We start from the raw sequence: 26354 nt of genomic DNA on the forward strand, positions 1-26354 counted from the left end.
TTGAGGCGAGCATCAACCGAAGCCGAGCTTGCAGCAGATGACTACAACCTGATCCGTTGCTCTCGCGCGTCGGATTGCTCCATGGCATCCCTGACTTGTGATCTGCGGCCATGGACAGTGATTGCGGCCGTAGACGTCTTTGCTCTGTTCTGAGTCGCGCGGTTTGGAAAAGTGCCCACGGGATGAATCCAGGCAGGGAGTTCTAAACAAATATATTTGGGTATCCTTTGAAGAGTGGAATAAATATACAACGTCAATGGCACTTACCGATGATGGTGTCTAGCTCTCTGCTGACATGTTGAGACTCTTCACTTGCCACTGCTCCTGGTCCTGCTCGACCCAGTCCTTCTTTTCTCCAAGCACGCACACAGATTTCTGATCAGATGGAAGGTCGACGAGGTACTGCTGGGCAACTCTCTGGACATCGTCTTTCGTCACTCCGAGTAAGCGCTCCCTCATTTGCTGGTCCATCTCTTCGGTGATGCCATACATGAACTCTTTGCTCGCTTCACTGCTGACGCTCCGAGGAGCATCAATGCCCTGGAAGATGCTGAGCTTGCTTTCTTCTAGTTCTCGAGCGCTCCAGTCCTTGTCCCGAGCATATAGCCCGGCTCGATTGAAGACACTCAGGGAGTTCCGAGGGTTGGGATCTCGGTATGAAGACATGGTGAACAGGCCACTAATGGGACTAGCGCTAGCTGACGCACCATAAGCACCACCCTTCTCTCTGATTTCGGGATGCATGAAATTGTGAACCAGGAGCTGACCAAGCACGGTGAGCGGTGCTTTGTCCGGTGAGCTGTATGGTGCGGTTTGCAAACAGGTTCCGGTGTAAGAGACCTGGAAAGGCAGGCTGAAGAATGCTCGCCTCGAAAGTGAAGAACCTGCGACCGCATTGGAAGATGTAGAGTTTGCGGCCGAGGAATTGTTCTGCGGCAATTGCGCTAGAAAGCCCTCAATGAGGCCCTGGTTCGTCTTGACCGAACTGGGCTCGCAGACGATGCGCATCGACAGTTTCGAAGAATTGGCGACTGCTATTGACTGGATAGTCTTGAGCTTCTGGATGACCTGCTCAAGGCTCTGAGGGTCACGCCGAGCTGCATCCAGTATCTTCGCTGTGGACTCAATCTGAGATAGACCGGAGAGCTGATCTTGTAGTCTTCCTCTTTGTGTCAAGGCGGCCGAAGCACTTGTGATAGCAAAGTGATGCCCACTCTCTGCAACAGTATCAAGAGCGCCCGAGGCTCTGGCTTCCAGCAGCTCACGGATTGCAGCGACAGCCTTGGGGCTGGAGAAATCAATCTCTGTGAGGAGGGTCCACATAAGGTCGAACATAGCAGGGACATTCCTGTCTAGGGCATAGCCATCAAGAAGGACGCCTTCGTGATAATTATCCAAGCTCCAAGGCTCCGGCGCAACAAATGATGAGACAGATATACCACCTGTCCTCAGCAGTATCTCAGCCTCGAGGTCTCCCACTGACTTTGTTTTAGTGCCCAGTCGCATGAGCGAGTCAGTGAACAAAGGCATCAAAAGTCTCAGCTCCTCCGGCAAGTCCGTAAGCAAATGTTTGGCTTGGAAGTATGTAATGCCGTTCGTCTCTGTCTCTCGCCACAAGACGTCCACATCGCCGATTTTAGAGTGGTACCTCGGCTTCCTCTCTTTCTCCCGGACGATGTCACTGACTCGGAGGGTTGGAAGGGTATCCAAGTTCTTATGTTGAGCTGATTCTTGCTCTTCAAGAAGCTCAAGTTCTTGCTGGCCAAGTTCGGAAAGAGACGCTTCCGGCGAGCTGGCGGACCTCTTGATGTCCGCAAGAATGTTCTTTCTTCGCTCTTCTTCCCGGCTTTCGAGAGCGGCGCCATACGTGTCGTCTGGTTTCATGGTAAACTGCATGCAGTTGTCGTTCAATAGGTACTTCTCGACCAGTCGTTCAAGATACTTCTCCTCGGTCATTCGTTGCTTGAAGGTGTCGATGATCTGATTCCATGCCAGACTGTCCATGGGATTGACGCCATTGAACCACCCTGCGAGACTCTTTTCCAGGAGACCCATGCCGAAATTGGCAGTCTTGTGCTTCAGGGTAAGTTCTAGTTGATGCATGTAGCCGTCGATTTTGTGTTGTTGAAAAGCTTCGTGAGCCTTCTCTCGCAATATCGTCTGGATAGTCTCTTTCAGGCCAGCAACATCTTCAGCCTGCATGCCATCCAGGCCGACTGAGAAGACTCCCACTGCTGCAGAGCTATCATAGCCAGAATTTGGACTGAAAGTTGTCCCCAACCCTGACTCAATCAACCCTTGGTATAGAGGCGAGCCGTAGCCATTCATGAGCAAGGACAACATTATGCTGACAGAGAACGTCTCTACAATGTCTGCTGAAGAACAGCCCATCCAGGTGATTGAAGACTTGAGTTGCCGATCAGGAGGCTGCATTGTATCGACAGGGCCCGAAACCTCGAAAGACAGTGGCCCATCGGAAAAGCTGATGGGCGTCTTGATATCAGAGTCCGGGGCTGCCTTCTCGAATTGGGATATGGCTTCATCGACATGCTGAAGGTGCTCGGGCAGACTGAGGCTGCCGTAGGAGAATATCTTGGCATTGCTGGGATGATAGTGCGTCCGGGAGAAATCGACCAGTTGTTCATGGGTGAGTTGGGTCATGACTTCGGGATCCCCACCTGAATTATGAAGCGAGGGAAAGAGATGTTCTCTGAATCTGATATAGAAGAGGTAGCTCGCATCCGACATCTGACCCTTCATTTCGTTGTAAACAACCCCTTTGAACTTCACATTATCTTCTGTCGCCGGCTCTCGAGGATCCTCAGGACCAAGCCGCCATCCTTCCTGCAAGAAATCCGAGCGCTTCAGGAGCGGGTGCAGGGTCGCATCGAGGTAGACTGAGGAAAGGTTGCGGAAATCCTGGAGGTTCGTCGTCGCGAAGGGGTATGAAGTATAGTCGGAGGACGTAAATGCGTTCATAAAGTTTGCCAGAGATCGGGGCATCATCTTGAAGAACGGATCCCGGACAGGGTATTTCTGGCTCCCACATAGCGTGACATGCTCAAGAATGTGTGGCAAGCCTGTGCGATCGGTAGGATTCGTCTTGAAATTGATGGCAAAGACATTGTTCTTGTCGTCTCGCGCCACATGCAGATACTCTGCCCCAGTCTTGTCATGCTCCAACCGCAACGCTGTCAAGTGTAGCTCCGGAACATGTTTGATCTGTTTCAGTGTGAAGCCGTGGATGCTTTCTCCAGACTTAGGGTACGCCTCCAGATCCGTCACCGATGCATATCCCCTTCTAGGTAGATGTGGTCCGGCGCAGCGTCGGACGCCATGCCTGAGCATCTCAGGTTGGCTGTGGTCGCAGACTTAGACTGATACACACAGCGTCTCGAGTGTGCGAGGTGATTCTGAGATCCGAGGAGAGATGCTGAGGAGAGGTCAATCTGTTTGTCAGTAGTCTACTTTGACGATACGCAATGAAGATGGGCAATGTTCTCAGTCATGATGAGTCGCAGGCGAGAAATCCATGGGTCACGTGCCGAGCTCAGTCCTGTCTTGCACGATCGCGTTCGTCAAGCGGCAATAGACGTCTCGTCTGTGGTTCACTGTATGGTCAGATATTCATGATCAAATCCTCGTTCAACAAACGCACCGGCCAGGACTGTGGTTGACTTCCAGTGTTCATCGTCCCTTTTGCTGCTCTGCGCATTTGCTTGGCCGTCGTGAAAAGAGGGAAATCCCAGATCTGCGCGGCACATCGTCCGCCCCAGACCTAACTACCTCGATCGACTCTTTCAGGCGTTCTCGACTCGCCAGTCCCTCCACGTCCCGTCGGTAATACACAGCGCACAAGGGAATGAGAAAATTGTAGAGTCAGCAGCTCCTTGTCTCTGATACTCACGTGCGACTGCGGCCTTTTGCCATCTAACACCGCGGCGAAGGTCCTTGCGCAGATGGTCACGCCTCTATCCACGACCTCGGGATATAGTTTCGCAGACTACCGCCTGGATTTGAAACTTGTGCGAGATCCGAAGGCCTACGAGTCTGGACTCCATCCACATGGCCACCACTGCACTTAGCCCTAGTTCCCAAACCACCAATGGCGACACCCACGATTTACCCCCGCCTGCGCCGGCTGCGAAGAAAGGCAAGGCTAAAAAGGATAAGCAACTCAGCGCGGAGGAAAACGCAAAGCTAGTCCAGCAGCGATTGTCGCAATTGGAACAGGAGAAGGCTGGCGAGAAGACGCAGCAAGCCGAGATCGATCGGGAAGTGAAAAAGGCCATTCGGGACATCAACGAGTTGATTGGTGGCGTCGAGCCTCTGAAGGGGATCGACATGATCAAACAGAAGTATGAGGAGCTCCTGGCGGAAATGAAAAAGACGGAGCGCGAACACGTCAAAGCCAAAAAGAGTCGGGATCAGTACCAGAAAGAGGCCGAGAAGTCCAAGTCGGAGAACAACAAGACCGCGACCATGAAGGACAAGCTGGAAAAGCTGTGCCGGGAGCTGACCAAGGAGAACAAGAAGCTCAAGGACGACAACAAGAAGCTGGAAGAGACGGAGAAGCAGGCTCGCGAGACCATCAACGAAAGGCTGGACCAAATGCTTTATGACGTGCAAGAGGCCATGGACCAGAAGAACACAACACATTCGGAAAATCTGCACCTGGAGCTAGACGAGTTGTAGGTGCAGCGCAGTTCCTCCTCATCCGACCGGACTAACTCCCTCGCAGGTTCAAGACTCGGTGCAAAGTATTAGCGGATCAGGCTGAGATCCGAGAAATGCACTTCAAGGCCATACTTCGTCACAAGGATGCAGAAATCGCACATCTACAAGCGAAGCATGAAATCGAGCGACGGAGGGCAGACACGGAAGCGGCACGTTGTCGAACACTCACGAATCAGGTGTCGACCTTCTCGCACACGGAGGCCGAACTGAGGAGTCAATTGAATATATACGTGGAGAAATTCAAGCAGGTGAGTCCATTTTTCCGCAACCCTCATTTGTCGATATCACAAGCTGAAATTCTTGAACTCACCATGCAGCAGGTGGAAGACACCCTCAATAACAGCAACGAGCTCTTCCTCACATTCCGCAAGGAAATGGAGGAGATGTCCAAGAAGACGAAGCGGCTGGAGAAGGACAACCTCACCCTCACGCGCAAGCACGACCAGACGAGTAGGAACATCCTGGAAATGGCCGAAGAGCGCACGAGGGACAAAGAGGACCTGGAGCGGCTGAGGAAGCAGGAGCAGCAGATGCGCAACATCATCAAGACCATGCAAGAACAAGGCCGAGGGGGTCCGGTGCAGCATGACCTGGTGGACGAGGAGGGCACCGAAAGCGAATATGACGAAGAATACGAGGATGATGACGATGACGACGAGGCCAGCTACGAGGCTGAAGAAGAGCTGGCGGCGGAAATCGCAAAGCCCGTCTTCGGACCGGTGCCTCCGCCGGACATGGTCGCCACAAAGGCCAACGGGCAGAAAGCGGCGGCCAATGCTATTGTCAATGGTATCAAGCATTAGAGGCGGCAAAGCAGCAAATCAAGCAGTTGCCTGTATCCTCGGGAAATTGTATGCCTGTCTTTCTGCACGTCCGTTCAGGGGCTCTATGGCAGCGTCTGCGAGCGATGCTGTACAAAGTGACCAGACAAACCTTGGATATCCGTCTTGTTCTATACAGAATCGCCAAAACGTAAGCCGTGAGGAGAGATTACAGTATACCGATGTGCTATGTGCCTCCAACAGGGGATGGTCACCATCGCAATCATAGTTTACTCCGCGGCGCGGCTGCGTCGATATACGTCGCTCCTAGGCGTAGCATATCCACCGCCTGGGTGACCATCTCATGCACAATATCCCGTGCAGGCTTGATATCCTTGATAATCCCGCTGACCTGACCCATCAGGAACGGCATATCCACCTCTGACTCCTGGTGTTCCAAATCGTGCGCCATAGGCACGACGCCCTTGTCGGTCAGCTCCTTGATCTTCTCCGGCTGAGCCTCCCACTTGGCAATATACTCGTTGACCCGGACTCTCAGCGGCCGGCCCGACACGACGAGCGTGCGGAGCGTGTCGGTGAAATCGGCAGTCACCACGGCTTCCTTGTGCAGCCTACTCGCGCCGGACTCCTCAGCCGCGACGAATCTCGTGCCCACCCATACGCCCGCGGCGCCTTGCATCAATGAACTCGCCAGGCTGCGGCCGTCATAGATGCCGCCCGCGGCGACCACCAGCGCGGGCTCCCCCGTCAAGGGAGACTTGTACTTCTTCGCGACGTCACACACCGCGGGGATGAGGATACTGTTCGCGATGTCTCCAGTATGGCCGCCGCCCTCGGTGCCCTGCGCGCACACGATATCCACGCCGGCCTTCAAGGCCTTCTCGGCGTGTTTGGGCGCGCCCACCATGTTCATCACCAACACGCCCGCCTCGTGCAGTCTCTTGATCGTCCGCCCAGGGGGGACACCGACGGCGGAGACGAAGATCTTGGCCCCATTCCGGATGGTCACCTCGATCAGCTCGTCGAGTTGCCCGTGTGTGTAGTCGTGGTTGGTCTTGCGGGCGGAGCCGCCGACCTGGGGGAGAGCGAGGTCCACGCCGAAGGGAAGCGACGGGTCTGTCAGGTGAGACTTCAATTCGTCGATGATCTAAGTGCCGCGCCGCAGCCATGTCAGCGTGGATGTCCGATTGCCAGAGATACGAGACGCCCTATGCACTGTACCTCTTGTAGTTGCTTCGGTGTGTATCCTAGTCCGCCGATCGTGCCAATCCCCCCTGCATTCGACACCGCTGCCGCCAGTGGGCCGCCGGACGTGCGCGCCATGCCGGCCAGCATGATGGGGTATTTGATCCCCAGCAGCTTGGTCAGCGGGGTGTTGAGGGGCGGCGGCGACGACATCTTCGGAATGGACGGGGGCACAACAATTCAGCACAGAAGCGAAAGATACTTGTGTGACCGGCAAGGTAATGGCCGGAGCGCGAACAAAAGATAGGACCAGGTCTCTTATTGTTCGACGCTCAAGATGGCTCAGTCACACAGTAAACAAAGAGTGTGGGGGTCGGCAATGGAAATCCATCAACCGAGGCTTCGCTCTTGTCGAGCTAAGAGATGGACCTTCCAAGCAAGCGTGTCAGACTGCCATCACAGGCATTGAGCGACTTGAACCGAGGCGTTTCAATCCCGCGACGGACGACGATAGCATCATTAACGCTGGAACGTTGCTGTCGCTGGAGAGGAGAAGACTGTCCGAAGGGCGAGCGACAAATGCCTCTGCCTGACTGCTCAGCCTGGTCCAGCATCGCCCATTTGTTCTACTATTGCCCCGCAGTACTCCGTACATTTTCTGGATCTCGTCAACAGCGTCTTCGAATGTACATCACCCATGCCGCCCACATGCCCGCCAGAGTCCCGGGCAAGCCTACTCCCAGCCATGTCCCCAGCGATATCTTGTCCGAGCCACTCATCTCACAAGGGGCGGCATTCTGACTCGACGCTGGTTGCGATGGGATCGAGCTGCTACATGTCGCGGTTATTGAGGTATCTAGACGACCGTAAATGTCTGGCCCGGGCCTTGAAACGCCCTCCAAGCAGTCGGGACGGCCACCTGCCCTCTGGACAGGACGTACTGGGGTACCGCAGGACAACGCCGCCGTTGTAGTCGCATCCAGACTCCGCCGACGCGCCCAAAATCAAACACGCAAGGATCAAGAGCATCTTACTAATGCTCGCAGGAGGTCAGATTAGGGCATTAAAGGCACGCCGCGAACTGTGAGACTACTTATTAGGTAGAAGAGACGGCCGACTCACGACCCCTTGCTTGCCCTCTATCGTTCAGCCCGCAATTGAGGCTTGGATATCCCTTGCCCTTCGACATGCTCTTGAGGCCTGTGCACTCGTGTACCAAAGTCCCCGCAGCCACTAAGCCGGGGAAGCTTGCTTCGGAGGAGATAGTAACGCAAGAACGGCTGACAATGCGCAAGAGGGTGTCACAAGCTGACTGGTGGCTCGAGGGTCGGGTTCGTCGCCCATGCACCTGAGCCGCACGGCGGGGCCTTCATGTTGGGCGAGTGATGAGAATGTGACCGTGATGGAACCACGATGATCTGGTTGCGAAAAAGGTGTAGCCACGATTGTTGACTTCCATGCAGCTGCTTACCGGACTCCTTCACTTGTGGTAAGCAGGGGCACAGCCAGCCTTCGAAGGCTGCTATCGTAACGGAAGCCCCGACCTCGCCGCCTTGCACCAGATTCCAAGACTACCATTCGCGAAGCTGCAGAAAACATGCCTCCCAACAATAACCTGCTCAAGACGGAAATGTCCTCCGTACATGGGCACACTGCTCTGCGCTCAGTTTCTCGCCCTGTTCAAGCAGCGGTACCCCGTCTATGTACAGATGCTCATAATCTGCGACATGCCAGCCATTATGAATCACTAAGGAAAAGTTTCCAGTGGCAGCCGCTGCACTCGAATATGTGCCTCCCGATACAGCAAGTATCTTGGCCTGGGAAAGATGATAGAGATCCACAATGTCGTCTTCTCCCTCGATGATATTTGCATCCTGTCTGATGGGTGCAATGATCTGGCGCAACTCATCGTCAGACTCTTGTGCAGCCGAGTGCTTGATGAAGACATTGGACGTTAATTTGCGCCGGAGACACGCCTCCACTGATGCTATCGATCGTTCCAGCTTCGCGTTGTCGAAGTTCCACTTGCCGCCATCGTGGTGCTTCTGGATCAGGTCGACAACATCGCCCCAGCGATAGTGGACGTGCACATCTCGAGGAGGAATGGGTTTTGCTTTGCCCTCGGCGAGCTTGATGGCAGCATTGCGCCGTATGGCGGTGGCTACCCACGCCCGGGTCCAGTCGTCCCATTCCCAGTCCTGGTGCACGTCTTGATCGGCGTAGATGATCACGTCACATCCCTCGACATTTTGCCGCACTTCTTGGATGAATGCCTCGTCATACTCCTCGCCTCGCGCCATGTATTTTGATTCGTCAATAAACCGCTCTACTCCCTTGCGCAGTCTCACCACACGCTCAGGAAACGGCTCATGCCCTCCAACCTTGGTTATGGACGTGTGTAAATTGCACATGTTGTTCCAGTTTCTCTTGGACGAGTCAATACCCAGATTCAGCTCATCCATGGCATTGTACTGAAACACGTCGAAATCAAACGTCCGCACGGGGTAGAAGTCGACGCCCAGAACCTGCGCCATGCGAATTCCATCCTTGATAAAGTGCAGAGAAGACCCAAATCCTTCCTGTGGCACGCCGCCAACCTTGACGAGCACGCGTCCGGACGGGGCGATATTCGCACTCGTGCTCGCAGTGACTGACTTGTCGGATATAAAATTTCGGATCGGTTCTCGAGAACGATAGGCGCTGCCGATCAGGGAAAGGATGAGGAATGCGCAGACCGAGGCAGCTATGAGCTGGCCTCTGGACCATCGCCCGGGTACGGACATACTGCACTCAGTCTTGTCTTGGACTCGCTGTCAGAGTCAGAATGCGGGTCGCAATTCCGTGTGTTGTGAAGCCAGTGGAAGGGCGTGCTTTGCGGCACCGGCGTGCGCAATATCAGGATTCTGATTCTGTTGCAAAGTGCCAAGTTACATACATAGCGCACAAGAGACCTCTACCCCGGTACCTCATAGGGGCAGGGCCGGCCATATCACCATCTCATCTGCCGGAATACCCCTGACTTTTCCCAATCGGACTTAAGCTCAGCCACCCATCTGCTTGAGTGAAAATTGAAATACGAGATATGACTTGACAACGCGTGTGGTGTCTCGGGTGCCAGGACGCGTCATGGAGGGGTACAGTATTAAGGAATGCCCGATTCCCGTCCTTTGGCTGGCCTCCTTCTGGGAGCCGACCATACTGTGTAGAGCCTGGCCACTACGGAGTAAGTGCCTGGGTATCATGCGATGCTGCTGAGCAGGGCCGCAAGGGTGCATGGGTGGATTTGCCTTGGCTCGTCACGGTTTACCCCTGGCTCGATCTTATCGCGACTCCGCTCGGCAACCGAACCGAGGTGAGCATTCGGCGAAATAGCACGGAGTACGAGTATTATCAGATTCCTAGGATACGCATTCTCAATTGATCGTGATCAAGACAAGAAAATCCACGAACAGTGGTTACCTTACAGTATGGTTGCTATAGTACCAAGCATCGATACAGTACGAGCCCTCATAGACCCAAGAGTTCTGTCTCCTGTAAGGGCCATGGCATGATGCCGATAAGGAACGCCCAGCCCATGCTTTCTGTCCTCGAAATCACATTCATGGCCACACACGGGAGATTTGAGAATAGCGATCTCGTCGACCTCGATCATCGGATAAGCTGGGCTGGCCAAATCAAAAGTCTACGCGAATCCCCGAAACAGCTACTAGTCAGACCCGGAGGCGAGACTTTACCCGTTTGGCTGCGGCTGGATAAGATTTGACGCAGGTACCCGCCCTGCTCAATCAATCGGAAGCCGCGCTGCCACCAGGGCTGCGACTAACACGCCAAGTGTGTGACTGGCGCCCGTTCACCTTCAGCTGCTCCTCAAGCAGAGTCCCACCGCGCCACTGCGCTCTCAGCATCTCCTCTGGTGGCGGTCTGCTCACAAAAAGGGGCTCGAGGGGCTCCATGGATCAATTCGCATGCTCGTATGGCCCCTGGCCAGGCCTGGAAGCACATGTCGGGCTTGTCGATTCCGTCATGAGTCCTAAATCTCTATCGAAGGCTGAAGCCACGATAAGCACACCATTGAACATACAATTTCATATTCGGACGCCGGGACTACGGGAGTACGCCTGCGGTTCAGGGGTCCGATCGTCCACACCATCGAGTTCTCCTGTGTGACTAGACTTATACACCTCGGGTTGTACTTCGTCCTCGACTTCCTCGTCAGAACCGGGTGAATACAGAGAGCCAAAATGTCCGTCGCCTCGACGCTGTTTGCACGGGGCTCAGACAAGTTATACCTGGCCATCCTACTCGTCTGCGTCGTTGTTATTTCTTGCCTCAACGGACCATTTGCCTCGCTATTCCAAGCAAACACCGATGAAGTAGACGACTTCGTTTACCGAGCCACAGGCATTGAGGGTGACATCCACCTCTCCGATTTCGAGCTCGGCGATATTGCAGAAGATGCCTTGCCCAAAGGAGCCGTCAGCCATTTTTACGAGGGAGAATGGGAGCCTCCGGGGATACCAGACCTGGATCCGCAGAGGAATAAAATTGTTGGCGAGTTCATCAATGCCATAATGGACCCCAAAGACAGGACATTTCCCCGATTACGATGCCCACGACCCATAAAAGAGCGATACGAGATCCTTCGACGGCGGAGAAACTTTGCAACGAGATGGGACACCCCCCCGAGGCGCTGGTTTTTTGCTCTCAACCTATACCAGTGCTCGCACGTCCTGCCGCGCCTGATGGCCTCAGTGGTAGAAGCGATACGTTTCCTCCGCCCAGAGGACTGCGTCCTGTCCATCGTGGGCGGTCGCTCGAATGATGGTACCACTGAGATTCTGGCCAAGTTGCGGGAAGAGATTGAAGCCATGAACGTCACATACTATTTCAGCACGAGTGACGTCGATCCGCTGAAGTCGGGCAACGACCGCATCACCGAATTGGCCATTCTGCGAAACCTGGTGATGGATCCCTTGGTGCGGCAACCCGAGCTGTACGACCCAGATACGACCGTCATTTTCCTGAACGATGTCTCCATTTGCACAGACGACATCCTCGAACTTGTGTACCAGAAGGTGAGCGGAGCAGGGTTGTGAAGAGTAGGTATGTTCTTCGCAGTGCTAACGGTTGAATTCAGGTATATCAAAAAGCCGACATGACCTGCGCCATGGATTGGGTCGATCAGGGAGAGACATTCTACGACTCTTGGATCTGCCGAGGCATGAGCGGCGACATGTTCATCGAGATCCCCCAAAGTGGCAGCTTTGAATTTAAGCACAACTTGTTCTGGAACGACCCAGACACGAAGACTCGCTTCGAGACGAAGCTTCCTTTCCAGGTAGGACAGGCCGTCCACGCTCGGGCATCGACGTCGGCTAACACATCACCAGGTCTACTCATGCTGGAACGGCGGTGCCGTCTTTACTGCCAAACCACTCCTCGAACACAACGTCACCTTCCGTGCCTCGTACAAAGACGAATGCTACATGGGTGAACCCACACTCCTATGCAAAGACTTCTGGAAACACGGTCATGGCCGAATCGCGGTAGTCCCCAGCGTGAACATCGGCTACAACGACGACGAATCACGCGGCACAAAGAAAAAGTTTGGGTATGCCACCGAGATCATCCATCGGGCGGAAGACGAGATGGGATTGGGCAAATACAGCAAGATCCATTGGCAGGACACGCCGCCGGACCTCATCAAGTGTGAGCCGGATTGGCAGCACCCCACGTGGGTACGTTGGGACGAGGCGAAGGAGCAGCTGCCCTTCGATTGGACACATTCGGGATACTTCAATGCTGAAAAAGCGACTGAGGAAGGAGTCTCGTTCGAAGACGGCGGCGCGGCTGACCCTGACCCCTGAACGGTGGCCGGTGACGGTGATACGCTATGAGACAGCGGCATGAAGCATGAGTGCGCATTAACCTATCACTCGACAGCAGGCAGAGATATCTCTGTCTGGGGCGGGACTTTTCAAGCCAAGTGTTACAGGGCGTCTTGTCAGGACACGGCTTACGAGCAAATAGACGGGACATGGAAGTTCACGATGCACGAGCAATGACTAGAGTCTTGGATAGTACGCGTGAGCAGTGCCGAGCAGTGCCGGGTTGGCAGGACATGGTGGCAAGCCATGGCGAAGAGATGAGGGCCGTGTGCTGAGATGGGAGGTCGAGGCGAGGCCGAACGAAGTCAAGATCTGGCAATCCAAGAACTGCTCCGTATGTACGGGGTACACCATGATATTAGGATACGCAGTCCCCGTCCTCGTACGGACGGGTGACTGGGTATGAGTACGCACTGGCCCTGGTCATCTTTACTTCTTTTCGCCTACATTTCCACTTCCAAGGCAAGCGTCTTCTCGATCTCATCCAGTGTGGACCACCACGGCACCTCAAGCACCACCTATTGCTGATGCTTTCGACCGACGTTCACTGCTCGGGTGGTAACTCCAAGACGAATAACTAAAGAGTCGACCTATGGCGCTGTAGTTGTACACCAGTCGATACCCTGGCATAGAAGGATTTGCGTCAGGCGTTGAGCTTGAACCAGTATGTAATACAAGGTCTCAGACATTTGGGACGACCGTAAACTGCCGGTTCATTCTCTCCCACGAGTCGACGTGTCTTGACCCGCACACTGCCTCAGTTGACCTATTCCTCGAGCGACGAAGAGGAAAAATATCGCACCGTCTGTTCCCTCGCAGCAGGATGAGCACCAGCACTACCCAGCGTCGATTGGGAGTTTCTCGCATTCGTCTTGGATGCCAAAAAACGTTAATGCTGGATCGCTACTGCGCCGCAAGTGACGCTTGTGACGACCCGGGACCCAGTACGCAAGGGGGTGGAGACTTGAGCAGCGCAATGGCTACTACGGTCGATTATGTGACAAGGATCTTTCCAGACCAGCGAACCACCAGACTCTACTTCCCAGCGTGCCGGTCCGTGAGATGTAAGGACGCGCGCCCTGGGTTATTCTCCCACCCTGCGCTTTACTCTCCTTTTCTCTATCGACGGCGATGAGATGGCCATAGTCGTGTCAGCTGTCGAACCATGTTTCCACTATTCGAGCTAGCAGGCTTTGACATCACTTTGGTCATCGTATCCCTGTTCTGTTCTCGATTCAAGACCGCCTTCGCGTACCTCGATCCGGTTGTCCTCAAATACGAAGAGGAAAAGCCCGAAGCGCCTCTCAGAGACGGCGTCGAGGCGCCCAATCCCTGCGAGGACGCCGAAGTGGGGACCGTGTTCTTGCAGCAACCACCAGAGGAAACCGGAGTTGGCAAGCCGGCAGATACGATGAGGTCGACGCTGGGATTCGGGAAGGAGTTTGTGATTTCCATGCCAGACAGAGCGGACGAACGAGATGCGTTCAGCCTTCAATCGAGCTGGAACTCCGGCAGAACCGCGTATGACGTCTCGTTGCGCGGCGCCGAGAAGGTCTTCTTCACCGAGAGCATGGTGCCCTCTAACATCCGCTCGAAAGCGGTATGGGCGCAATGTGCAATCAGCACTTCCTCGACTTCACGTGCATCGCCCCATTCACGACCGTGGTCGGCATCTCTAAGCCGGCTGGCCCGTCAAATCGAGGGAGTGACATTCACGGGCTGGAAAACGAGCAGGGCGGCCACGAGGTGGAAGACGGGGTCGAGGGCATATCGGGCGGGCAAGATGAGGGTTCAGAAGAGGCAGCTGAGGTGAAAGTCGCAGACGGTGCAGGAGCCTCAGGGTCGGGTTCAGAACCGGAGTTGGACACAGGGCGAGAAATGCTGGGGCATACGCCCGAGCTGCTTGAGGCCCAGCGGCAGTGAAACCTTCGACGCTTCCGTTCTTGTCGGCGGGAGTTGTCGAAGAGTGTACTTACAGAGGGCAGCAGAATCAGGCTCAAAGCGAGTCGGGTGTTGAAGCAAAGCCTGATGGCTGTTTACGCTGCGGCAATATTTCTGGCAGTGGTGTCTCGTCCTCTAGAGACTGGGAATGCTGCATTCTGGACGATTATCCAGAGCACTGAACAGTCTGTTCAATGGCTTTCCCGCAGCTTTGGTGTTTGTATGTGGATCTGTCACAGGCCGATTGAACCAGATGTGTTCGTCCCCAGAAGTGAATTTCGAGATCCGCGTATCGTGTACAGCGGTTGGCCGGATAAACATTGTCCCGTGGCGAGTGACGTTCAAAGAGCCTCGGCATGCGAATGTCATCAACTGCGAGCAGTGAGTGCAAGGCGGTCATCGCCTTCGGCCGCAAGCCAGATTCATCAGATTTCCGATCTATTTCCATGTCTTGTCCTACGAGGTACCCCCTAACAAGTCCAAGTTTCTGAGATATGTCATGAGATCACCCGCTCGCGCTCCCTCGCGCTGCCTCTACCTCTTGGTGACACCCACCACAGCGCCCCCGCCATGGCCGACGCACTCTGCGGGCCATCGAACCCGCTTCAGAACCTGCAAAAACACACGCAGGTAGATCGGACACTCCAGCAAGATCGTCTCGTCGGTAACAGACAGTCGCCTGCTCAGGTGAGCTCCCAATTTGCCTCACTTTGCTCAATCTCCGTCGCTGACCTGTGCGCAAAGGGTTTCCGTACCGCCGACCCCCGAGCTGGAGCCCTCGACGCCGACTTCCACGCCTTTGAGAAGTCAGCCCCGAACCCCTTCCAATTTCACCAGCCCGAGATCTTCCAGCCTCAATACCACGTCCCATCTGCGCCGGGAGCATGGGCCGCAGACTTCCAACGACTCTCCCTTGGCAACCAGTCGCCCGTGCCGGCGCAACAATTTCGCATCGAAGCTCCGTTGATCAAGTCCACCCCACTGGGTGGGTGGCAAAATGAATTCATGCGCCAGCGGTCGAGCGCGAGCACACCTGTCTCCCAGGGGAAGCAAGCGGTGCGGGACCTTCCGCAGATGAGCAGCAACTCGTTCCAGCCCTCGCTCATGAACTATGCCCAAGCTCCGTACCAATCATATACAGGCGGCGGCTTCCAGCAGCAGGAGCCGCAGATGCAGCATCCAGGCATGGCACAAGAGCTACAAATGTCGGACGTGGACTTTGAGGCCGCGTTTGCCGATGCGCTCGCCCACGCGCAGGAAATGGACCAGGACCGGGCCCAGCAGATCGAGGCCCAATTTCATACAGACCCTACAGATGCCCACCAACCAGCCCAGGGAGAGACGATAAAGATCGGGAGCGACGCGCTCCACTACGTCGAGAGGCACGAACGTACCGCCGAGCCGAACGCACGCGACGCCGACGAACTGGCCCGCACGGCAGGTGAGCTGTTGAACAGCGTGTCACATGACACGAGCGAGAAGTTCCAAAACAGTCAGTTCCTGCAGCTGATGCGCAAGATCCGCGACCGCGAGGTCGAGGTCCAGAATGATGACCTGCAGGAGACATCGACAGGGCGGCCCACGTCAGAGACCCTGCGCGTCGAGCACCCTCGACAGGCTCCTGTTCAACCAGCAGCAGCATCGACGGGGATGGGTCCAGAAACGGATACGACGTCGCACTTTGAATTTCCCGACATGGACGCCGTCTATGCTCCCACGAATAGTGACGACATGTGGACCGAGAGCGACGGCGCATTTGGCTCGCAAACCCAGGATGGGTATGTCGCGACTGCGTTAGACCCCAGGGCACAGCAGTCTCAATACATGTCGTACGGGTTCGACGACGACCAGTACCCGCACACGCAGATGGAGGCCCTGCACCCGGGTGGGAAGTACTATCCCGACCAGAGTCCGCAGCTACAAAAGGCGGGCGTCGCCGGGACCGGCTCTTCCGAAGTCGAGATGAGCGGCGCCGTTCCCCCCGTTACCGGCGGTGGCAGCATCGTCGAGGATGGGGCCATGCTAGAAAAGCGCATCTCCGCCAGTGACTTCGAATACGTCGATCAAAGTGCCGGGTTGGCGCGGCGGTTTGCGAGACAGGAAATGAGTTTCTAAAGTTCGCCGCCCTTCTTACTAGGTGAGGTTGGGGAAGAGAGTGTCGACCACCGAACGTGTCCTTGGATATGCCACAGCTCAGCGGCAAGATATAGCTATTATAGGAGCGAGTATAATCATGACGACGACGAAGCGAGCTGACCTCAATCTGCATTTGGCCTTGCCCTTGTGGGTCAATCGGCCGCGTGTGATAGAACATGAGCGCGTGAACATGAACCCCTGATGCAGCAGTGAGAGCGTTTCCAACGACTGCCGTCAACAATACCGGTGCGAAATGGATTGGAGTGATACCAGGGGTCCGAAGTGAAATATCAGCCTCGACTTGTCGATGGCATAGAATGGGGCGCCGCAACTCTGCTGCTTCAGCTCAACGCAAAGTCAGTCCGTCCCAACCCAATGATGCCCCCATTGTCTCTGCTTTGTCATGTCAAATGATGAGGACCGACAGGGGTGACAGGCGCCAGGGAATTTCCATGCCTCAACGAGCTGAAGAACCCTTGTCGAAAGAGTTCCACATCCGCCCCACGGCTCAAAATATTCGGTGTCCATGACTTCGTCACACGCCAACCTTCGCATCTAAACGCTCAGCACCAGAAGATGAAAGGCCCTCTCTCCAACTTCTTGCATCGACTTCTCCCGGGGCCGATGCCACTACCGTGCCCATGCGTGGCTCCACTGCCGTTCTGCACTCCATCAGCCGTACCCACTTCCTCATCCAGGTCCATAGCATCACCATCCTCTACTTCACCAAGCGCATCACTCCACTCCAACCCATGTCCCTCTCCATTCATAGCAAGCCGCCACCAACGTCCCACCATGATTTTCCCGCCTGGGAGAATCGAGCCCTCGTAAGCGTAGGCGTAGTCGATGTCGTTCCAGTCGAGGTACTCGCTCAGTCGGTACTTCTCTTCCATTTCCTCGACTGTATCCTTGTCAAATCTTGAGCCGTCGCGCCAGAGGTGGTTGTTGAGAAGTTTATTGCGCAGATGAGTGGCGAGGTGTGCGTCGATCTCGGCAGGGTCAGGTTGTTGCCCTGCTGCACCCACGCCATTGAGGACGTGAGCGAGTTGAGGGTGGTTCGTACCGTTCTGAGTCACCTGCGTTGTAATCGTCGTTGTGAAGCTATCGCCATATTCTTGCTCCGCATGCTCGAGGACTTGGATTAGGTGACGAGAAGTAGGCTTGTACAGCACCATGATTATGCGTCTCCAACCTGGAATGCTGTTCAATCGCGGCTGCGCCGGGATAGAATGAATAACACCTCGAAGCCGCAACGCCAAGTAGGGGTGATATTCCGGTAACTGTGTGGCGGTTTGCGAGTCTGGTGGTGTTCTCATGTTTTCAGGCGAGGATAGCACGATAAATGGGGCTAGGCCTCGAATGAATCTGCACGAGGCGGACTCCGTCTTGAGCCCTGGGATTGTGTTCTGAAAGACTGGGATATTGGCGAAAATGGGTGGCCAAAAGCCGTCCTCCTCATTGTCGACGCTGACCGTGAAATCGAGTTTCTGCGTAATGTCAGCCATGCAGCTTTACAGTAATAGATCCCTGAGCTTTACCAACGGATCTACCCTCTGCCAGTCTTCTGCCAGACTTTGCACTTCTTCAAGCTCTTGTCTCTTCTTTGGCCACTGGGCTAGCGTGCTGTAATGCCCATACCATTCGGCGGCGATCTGCGAGTCTTTATCATTTAACGGCTTGTCCCACTTCTTCATATTGATACCAGCGCGCGTCAGGTCTCTCGCCATGCGCCCGTATGTATTCTCAACCATGCTCGCTGATCCAAAGCCCTGACGGTCTCCGATAAGATGACGGTGCCAGAAGTTGCGTATGTGGAGCAATGCGTGCGTATCGAAAAGAAAGCTGTGTGGCAGCGAATGCTTTCTTAGATTACGTCGCTCCTGATAGGTTATGGGCGTAGGCTTGTGAGGCTCTTCTCCTGCAGCGGACTCGCGGTATAAAGTTTCTAGGGGTCTGTCCCAGGCGTATACCACAGCTAGATCATAGTTTCCCCGCGATGACTTGATGACGTGCGCCATTTGCGATGTCGGGGACAACAGGAGGTCGGAGAGAACAAGCTGAATGGCGTCGAAGAGCGGATTAGGCTGGCCAAATCTTTGACCACGACATGGGAAGAAGAAACAAGATAGGAAGGTGCGAATCCAAGGCGAATTATGTGGGGAAGATAATACTGCAAGATTCTTAGACGTCAATGGCGGAGGAAGATGGGGTTGCCGTGGCTTGTACGCCTCTAGATGACAAGTAAGTCAGCGTTATGAAGAGGAACATATGGGAGATGCTGAAGCTAAGATACCGACGACCATGTCTCTTAGGACATCCAGCTGTACCCCGAGCCGTGCATCTTTCGGGTCACTAAAGTCCACGAACTGGCGAAGCACGGCTCGACGGAGTTGATAGGCGAAAATGTAATGACTTGGACTGGCGATGTATGGATAGTCGTATCGTGAGAGGAATCTTTCCTTCCAGATGGCGGACTCTTTAGGCACTAAAACAGCAGCGAATGTCTTGCATGAGCAACTCAAGCTGAAGAGGTCCTTGTCATTAGGTAGGTGAGACACAATCTTATTGAGGATCTGTTCAAGTTAGCGTGCCAGATGTGGTGGCAGACTGATATCTCTTGCCTCTGTAGGAACTTCTTCGAACTTGCCTATGAAAGGCATTGCGGATCGGGGGCTGACTGGGGGCAACTGGTTATCTTCCGAACTCGAAAGGCTGTGCATCGATTCGTCGTCAGAGATGATTGAGCATGAGATAGCCTTGCTTTTGGCCGGAATACTGGGCTCTGCGTTGTTCAAGTCCTCCTCCATGTCGACATCCGTGTCAGGAGGATCAGAAAGGTCGGAATCGGAAGGGTCAACATGGCTCAAGGCGATCTGCACCGAGGGAAGATCCATGACCCAGCACAAGATCGGAAAATAGGGCAGGAGTCGCGGTGAAGGAGAAGACGGAAAAAGCACAGAAGAGAAAGTAGAATCTCATGGGGTCTTGGTATGATATGTTCAAGACGATCAAAAGAGAGCGATTTGAAGCCAGATCATCAGTGCCGGGCCACTGAGAGGAGATCGAGGTCCGGGTGAGGCAACAGCTAGTTAGCAGTGAATTCCTTCAGCAGGTGCGTGAGAGCACATTCCGCGAGTGATGTGCTCGACATTGCATCGATGAAGTTTTCCATTGTCGGCACGCGGCACACCCGGCCCATCGAATTTGCTCCGTGATAGCATTATTTTCTCGTGTATGTGCCTGCGGACCCCATTAAAATTTACTGCATTAGAGCCATGGCGCAGAACAGTCCAGCAATAACTGACAGAGCTGCAGGCTTGACGTGGCTGCCTGCAGCGGTTGACCCTGGGGCTGAACTGGAGGCAGAGGACGGGGTCCCTGACGAAGTTGGAGATCCGGAGGCCCTAGATACCAGGTATATCTCGCCAGAGGCATCTGAGGACACAAAAATACGACCTTGACTGTCGATGGCCATGCCGACTGGACGGAAGCAATCATTGGGACATCGCGAGTTGTCCTGGTTGGCGAAGATATCACGGGCTGCTGTTTTGCTCTGCGGCCCATCCACCGGCTCGCCATTCGCGTTGAACGCTACAACGGACATCTTGTATCCTGTGGGTCACCGTGATTAGCATGCGCCAACGTACCATCAAAGATAACATGTGCTTCCAAATCTTGCGCTAACTCACCCACAGGGTCAGTCCTGTCCCAGCTGCCGTGGAACGTGACCCAAGCTTCTGTACCGCTGTTGTTGAATTTGATATCAAGAGGAGCCATGTGAGCCTGGAAAACCAAGCGTGCAGGCACTTGCTGAGCACAGTAGGCGTCTGTCCGGTTCTCATTGTTGGATTCGGGGCTGGCATCTATAGCAAACTGACTTCCCACGGTCAAATTGTCGTTTTCTGGAAGATCGTCAATGCCCCAGGCTGAGAAGCACCAAGGGTAACCAAAGTTGCCCCCTTGAGAAGCATATTGGGTGCCATTCAGATAGCCCAGGAAGTTCAGTTCCTCGGCGGGGTTGTCCTCGTGGACGTCGACACCCATACGGGTAATCTGGTCAGCAGAGTTCTCCACTGAGTAGAGGCCACCGCTGTTTGGATGCTCCGCAATACCGACATCATTTCTCAGGCCCCACCCTAACCGCAGGCCGTCACTATCGAAATCGTATGGAGTGCTGGTCAGATTGCTGATGTTGAATGCTTTGATTTGAGAGTGTCCGGAAGCCAAACTAGCAGCATCAAAGTCGATGTTGGAGGTAGAGCCTCTGGTAACCACAAGCAAGCCAGGAGCCTTGTTTGACAGCAACAGTGTTCGAGTTGTGTGGTCGCTGCCTGCCATGTTGCCGACAAGAGTGGCGTTGTTTGAGACTGTCCTCGCTGACTGATCATAGCTCCAGGAGTAGACACTCTCGGATGAGGAAGCAAAGAGAGTCGTTCCATCCTGCGAGATCTCTATACCGTGATTCAGCTATTACTACATCAGTCGTTGTGAGCGCATCTGACAGCAAACTGACGAACACTCAACGCAGGAGTAACGTCTGTGGATGTCCCGACAGACACACAGCCATTATTCTCTTCCAGTGTATGTGCTGAGACAACGCCTCTTCCCTGTTCCACCACCAGGAGATTGCCGGCCTTGTCGAGGAGGATGCCACGGGGTTTGGACAAGCCTGTGGCAACCACTTGCATGCGGTATCCCGATGCTAGGGAAGGTTGAATCGAGCCTGAGGGTGCCGGACCGCAGCTTGAGGAAGACTGCGCGACTGCTGGTGACAGGCGGGCTGTGAGCACTGCTACGATGACCGCTGGGAAGGTTCTCATCTTGGGCAGATCAGTGTAGAAAGAGTGATTGAGGTCGGTGGGTGGAATGATGAGTTGCGCACTCAGCCAGGACTCAAGGGGGCTTTATGGTATGAGAAATAGACAAACCCGTCCTCTCTGAAGCTGCACAAAGCTCCATGACATGAGGCAGGTGTCCGCAAGGATCTCTCTTGTCCCTGGAAGGAGCAGTGGTCATGGTGCTTGCCCATGCAAGACACAGTTGGCGCAGTCCAATATGATGATCTCATACACCGCCCTAGTCAGAAGCGTGCGGGTACTGCCGGCGTTGGCCACTAGCGTCAACGACAGGGGCACCTGAGCGGAGGCGAATGCCGATAGCCGAAATCTACGTGCACGCTTGTCAATTGTCTTTGTAAGCATCCAAGCAAAAGAAGACACGACGAGAGAATCCAAACCAATATGCTGGGAATGCACAGGCGGTGTTACGACGACACAAACCGACGGCAGGCTCTTGGCTACACCAGCGATGCACCAGGAAATATAGACTGACAACAGCGACAAACCATTCGTGGACTTCAGCCGCTCGCCTGGCACAGCCTGCACAATTCGAGTCGGGCCCCTGTATCCATGCGTCTCGGACGCCGTGTTGATTTCCTTTTCAATGCGCCTGTACCACCCCGGCTTCGTTGGCCTGTGCGGAAATCCTCTTCTTGTATGCATTCACGTCTCCAGGGAACTTCTCGACAATACCCTGGTCACAGACCCATAGGCTGGTACATACATTCTGAAGCATCGTCACGTCGTGGCTCACCATGAGCACACCGCCCTGAAATTGCCGCAATGCTGTCGAGAGAGCATCCATCGCTTCGATGTCGAGATGATTCGACGGCTCGTCCAGGACTAGAATATGCGGATTCGTCAGGGACAAACACGCAAAAGCCACCCTAGATTTCTGACCGCCAGACAACAGTTCAAGCTTTTGCAATCCCGTCATCCCTGTAATGCCGAAGGCTCCAAGATGCCGTCGATATTCTTCGTCAGTCTTGCCCGGGTACGTCTTTTGCATGAAGCCTACTGCGGAAGTGTTCATGTCCAGAGCATCCACGTGGTGCTGCGCAAAGAAGCCGATGCGGAGACGCGGGTTCTGCGATATCAAGCCAGACGTAGGTTGGAGCTGCCCAATCAACAGCTTCAACACTGTTGTTTTACCCGCTCCATTTGGGCCCACAATGCCAATCCTTGAATCAAGTTGGACGTCCAGATCGACGTTGCGAAGTAAAGGCTTGTCTTTTATGTAACCGAAAGAGACATTCGTCATCTGGATGATCGGAGGGGAAAGCTTTTCGACGTCGGGGAATCGGAAATGGACCGTGTATTCAGCCTCAGGTGGTTCGAGGACAGGCATTTTTTCCAACTTCTTGATACGCGACTGCGCCTCCGACGACTTCGCAGCATTATATCTGAATTTGTCAATAAAGGCCTGCAAGTGGGCTCGTTGTGCCATTTGGTTGTCGTATTCGCGTTTGGCGTTCTTTCTTCGTTCTTCCTTGGTTGCATAGAAGGCATCGAAATTGGCGCCTTTGTAGTAATCCAACCTCTCCGAATGCTGATGGATGATATCAGTTGCCACTTCATTCAGGAATGCACGGTCATGTGAGACCACCAATACTGTGCTAGGGTATGTTTGTAGGTAGTTGGACAAAAATGTGATCGAGGGGACATCCAACATGTTGGAAGGTTCGTCGAGCAGCAGCAGATCGGGCTCACAGAAAAGTGCTCGTGCAAGGGCCAGCCTCATCCGCCAACCGCCAGAGAAGGTCTTGGTTGCGAATTGTTGCCGTTCTGGCGAGAAACCGAGACCGGCAAGAATACTGGCAGCTCTAGATTCCGCCTTATCGGACTCCATCTCACTTAACTTGGCTTGAATGTCGCCCAGTGTAATGTCAAGTCCGTCCTTCTCTTTGTCCAGACGGCCGGCATCCTTGGAAGTATCAGCTAATTTTGACCTCTCAGTCTCCAATGCTGTGAGCTGCTTCGAGATCTTCTCCTGCTCCGCTAGCAAGTGCTTCCGCCAGACGTCGGCATCGAGCACTGCTTGAAGGGCAGGAGTATCGTCTCCGGTGATCTCTTGCTCGACATGAAGGATAGAGATATGAGTGGGGATGGCGACTTCTCGGCGGCTCAGAGCCCGGAGAAGAGTAGATTTACCAATACCGTTCTGGCCCACCAGACCGTACCTCCGACCATAGGCCAATGTTAGAGACGTGTCTGTCAGGATACGTTTTCCACCAATCGACACATCGATGCCTTCCACCTTGATATCTTTGCTTTTCGATTGAGTATCAGCGCCAAGCTGAAGAGGATTGACGGCCATGAAGAACTCTTCGTACGATTGCGTGGAGTCTGGCTGATTAAGCAGTTTCGATGCTTCATACTCGACATTCTTCATAACCTTCTTGTCTTGCTTCGCTCGGATCTTGCGCTCGGCTTTTTCGAGCTTCTTTCTGTCGACCTTGGATTCGACTTTACGAGCATTGGTGGCCTCGAGGTCAACAGCACCACTAGTCAAGCCCAAAGTGGAAGAGACATTCCGTTGCGAGCTGACTTGGATGGTTTGTTCAAGCTTCCTGGCCGTGAAGGGCATCTGTCGCCGCTCGGGATCGATGCCATTTGCCTCGCTTAGTCGCGCAATGAATCTTTCAACAAGATTACGGATGGCTGTTTCGTTCTGGTCAGAGAAGTTCCCGGAAGCCGAGACAAGCAGAGATGTCACAGTCTCAAGAGCTTCTCCCAGTGGTGATTGAGTAGATGGATCGTCTTCTGAGACGTAGAGCTTGGATGCATGGTTCAGGTATCCCTATGAGCCCCTATTTAGCGGAATGACTTCCTGCAACAAAGTCAAGCGACAAGGCAGGGCCGACGGCGATGTGCAACAGATAGGCCCTAGCACAATGCAGAAGATGTCGACTTACCACGGAATATTCAGACAGGACATGGTCGATATTTGGGATTTGAGCTTGGATCTCGGCTTCCATGGTTGCCAAAGGCTGCGATGCAGGGGTCCAGAAGTATTTGACAAGGATCGGGACACAAGTCAACGCCGCCACACAGTACGTGCCGTCGGTCTTGAATTTAGTGCTAAGTAGACCTATACCTTGATCGGTGTTCCCGAAATGGACAAGTGTTCGGTCAATAGGCCGGAGATAGACGGAAGACGAAAATGTGGTTTTAGTGTGGACGAGGCTGAGTCTGTATTGTGCCTGAAATTATTTTGAGGGACTGGCGCTTGAGCTCCTGTTCCCTGCTTCACAGTCGACTCTGTCCAATAATCATGCCGGATGGACAGCGAGTGAGACCAGGAGAAGTCACATACCTAGGTAAACTCTGGATGTGTCTGAGGTGTGTCTGGTGTGGCAGAAATTTGAACAGCGGAACCTATCCGAACCGCTCTTGGCAGCCTAAGACAAATACGTACTAGTGGCATTTCACCCGCGAACTCTCATTCTCCAGTACGTACGAGGTAGGCGAATCTTCCCCTGAACTTGAGTCACACTCTGATCAGGCCGGACAGGGCGAGGCAAGTGTTTGGAAGAGCAACGCGTCGGTCTCTGCTTGGTCTGCGAGGACATGCTCATGCGGCGAGTGGTTGGAGAACTAGCAAGCGCTGAGCGAGGACCCCGACTGCAAGACGCACATCACCAAGCTCAAAAATAGTGTAGTCTTGCCACGACCCGGAAACGACGTCCATCCACGATCGCTGATATCCCGAAGGGAGTGCTTCGGTAAAATAACAAGCGTCCTGCAGTAGTCAGCAGCACGGCTGACCGGCATGGATTATGTACATGTGGTATCTGCAAGCGACTACTTTGGTGGAAGGCTTCTCCGTCACCCTGAACAGAAAGGCCACAGGAATACCTGCAGAACACGACCAGGCATTTTACGCCTGTGCCGTCCACAGAGCTGTGCTGCAAAACCTTGCAAGATACGTCGACTAAGCCGTTGTGCGTCCAACGAGCGTATGCGTCGAACAGGCCCTGGCATTGGTTTCCGAGCTGTGGGTATCGAATGACACGTTAAGCGCACGGATTTCCTTTTGCAGTAGAACGACCTTATCCTTCTAGGAAGTGGTCTTGCGACGCCCGCCTCCCCGTCCCGCCTTTTGAAGTCAAGCTTCAGCTTCGAGGCATTGACCTGCAAGAACCCCGCATAGACCCGTGTCTCTTCCACGGGGTGGTTGTGGAAAGTTGGCAGCGACTGTGACTCAGCCGAGGCAGACTTGAAGCAGCACAAATATCGCTGGATAAGGGCACAAAGCCTTGACAGTGATGGTTGTGGAACTCACACTCTCAAGCCTGGCTTGGGGTAGTATTTCTTGCCGAGCCTTGCTACATAGGCTGCCTGCTTGCTCCATGGACAGTTGTCAATGATTGCCCGGCAATCGGGCCATCGACACGTCTGTGAGGAGGCGGCATAGTTCACTCATCCCAGCTGCTTGACCGGGCCTTGCTAGTATTCTCCAACTGCCTTGGATATTTTCACCGCCAGTGGTCAGTCAATCAGCGGCCACGGTCTTCCACGCTTCCCCACCGCTGGAGTTCGGCTGAACTCTCTCGCGTCTTCCGAGGCTGATGCGTGACACGAGTACATGTTCAAAGCAGCTTGATGCTCACCAGTGGATTCAGATTGTGCGAGGAGCCAAGCAGCCGGTTAGCCTCACCATTTGTATCATCAATGCCCGTTCAAGCTAGATCGGCTGGCACGCGACGCGAGATCTTACTTTGTGTGTATCAACACGCTGATTCCGTCATACATGATGCCAGCCTATCATGGCGCCCATGGCTCCGTTGTGAAGAGCCGGCCTCCACCCGGATCAGCCACTAGGTGGCCACGGTCAGTGTCCCTTG

At 54.3% G+C, this 26354-nt stretch overlaps 10 protein-coding genes across 10 annotated transcripts; 4 read left to right on the forward strand and 6 right to left on the reverse strand.

The window, feature by feature from the left end:
* Positions 1-279: 279 nt before the first annotated feature.
* Positions 280-3348, reverse strand: A1O7_01875 (uncharacterized protein; the record flags this gene model as incomplete). The annotated part of the gene is made up of 1 exon (XM_007755911.1): positions 280-3348. The coding sequence occupies one exon, from the start codon at positions 3346-3348 to the stop codon at positions 280-282; it is 3069 nt and encodes a 1022-aa protein (XP_007754101.1).
* A 717-nt stretch (positions 3349-4065) lies between these two features.
* On the forward strand, positions 4066-5540 carry A1O7_01876 (uncharacterized protein; the record flags this gene model as incomplete). The annotated part of the gene is made up of 3 exons (XM_007755912.1): positions 4066-4691; positions 4742-4985; positions 5055-5540. The coding sequence occupies 3 exons, from the start codon at positions 4066-4068 to the stop codon at positions 5538-5540; spliced, it is 1356 nt and encodes a 451-aa protein (XP_007754102.1).
* Positions 5541-5781: 241 nt separating this feature from the next.
* A1O7_01877 (oxidoreductase) lies at positions 5782-6917 on the reverse strand (the record flags this gene model as incomplete). Its single annotated transcript, XM_007755913.1, has 2 exons — positions 5782-6666; positions 6741-6917. The coding sequence occupies 2 exons, from the start codon at positions 6915-6917 to the stop codon at positions 5782-5784; spliced, it is 1062 nt and encodes a 353-aa protein (XP_007754103.1).
* A 1406-nt stretch (positions 6918-8323) lies between these two features.
* Positions 8324-9487, reverse strand: A1O7_01878 (uncharacterized protein; the record flags this gene model as incomplete). The annotated part of the gene is made up of 1 exon (XM_007755914.1): positions 8324-9487. One exon carries the CDS (start codon positions 9485-9487, stop codon positions 8324-8326), a length of 1164 nt encoding a protein of 387 aa, XP_007754104.1.
* A 1458-nt stretch (positions 9488-10945) lies between these two features.
* Positions 10946-12571, forward strand: A1O7_01879 (uncharacterized protein; the record flags this gene model as incomplete). The annotated part of the gene is made up of 3 exons (XM_007755915.1): positions 10946-11779; positions 11842-12042; positions 12095-12571. The coding sequence occupies 3 exons, from the start codon at positions 10946-10948 to the stop codon at positions 12569-12571; spliced, it is 1512 nt and encodes a 503-aa protein (XP_007754105.1).
* Positions 12572-13757: 1186 nt separating this feature from the next.
* On the forward strand, positions 13758-14515 carry A1O7_01880 (uncharacterized protein; the record flags this gene model as incomplete). The annotated part of the gene is made up of 2 exons (XM_007755916.1): positions 13758-14192; positions 14216-14515. The coding sequence occupies 2 exons, from the start codon at positions 13758-13760 to the stop codon at positions 14513-14515; spliced, it is 735 nt and encodes a 244-aa protein (XP_007754106.1).
* Positions 14516-15103: 588 nt separating this feature from the next.
* A1O7_01881 (uncharacterized protein) lies at positions 15104-16648 on the forward strand (the record flags this gene model as incomplete). The annotated part of the gene is made up of 2 exons (XM_007755917.1): positions 15104-15220; positions 15278-16648. The coding sequence occupies 2 exons, from the start codon at positions 15104-15106 to the stop codon at positions 16646-16648; spliced, it is 1488 nt and encodes a 495-aa protein (XP_007754107.1).
* Positions 16649-17232: 584 nt separating this feature from the next.
* Positions 17233-18420, reverse strand: A1O7_01882 (uncharacterized protein; the record flags this gene model as incomplete). The annotated part of the gene is made up of 2 exons (XM_007755918.1): positions 17233-18156; positions 18208-18420. The coding sequence occupies 2 exons, from the start codon at positions 18418-18420 to the stop codon at positions 17233-17235; spliced, it is 1137 nt and encodes a 378-aa protein (XP_007754108.1).
* Positions 18421-19928: 1508 nt separating this feature from the next.
* Positions 19929-21489, reverse strand: A1O7_01883 (uncharacterized protein; the record flags this gene model as incomplete). The annotated part of the gene is made up of 3 exons (XM_007755919.1): positions 19929-20281; positions 20359-21136; positions 21187-21489. The coding sequence occupies 3 exons, from the start codon at positions 21487-21489 to the stop codon at positions 19929-19931; spliced, it is 1434 nt and encodes a 477-aa protein (XP_007754109.1).
* Positions 21490-22108: 619 nt separating this feature from the next.
* On the reverse strand, positions 22109-24485 carry A1O7_01884 (ATP-binding cassette, subfamily F, member 3; the record flags this gene model as incomplete). The annotated part of the gene is made up of 2 exons (XM_007755920.1): positions 22109-24307; positions 24423-24485. 2 exons carry the CDS (start codon positions 24483-24485, stop codon positions 22109-22111), a joined length of 2262 nt encoding a protein of 753 aa, XP_007754110.1.
* Between the last annotated feature and the right edge of the window lie 1869 nt (positions 24486-26354).

The sequence above is a fragment of the Cladophialophora yegresii genome (assembly GCF_000585515.1).
Source record: "Cladophialophora yegresii CBS 114405 chromosome Unknown aczIN-supercont1.1, whole genome shotgun sequence".
Lineage (NCBI taxonomy): Eukaryota > Fungi > Ascomycota > Eurotiomycetes > Chaetothyriales > Herpotrichiellaceae > Cladophialophora > Cladophialophora yegresii.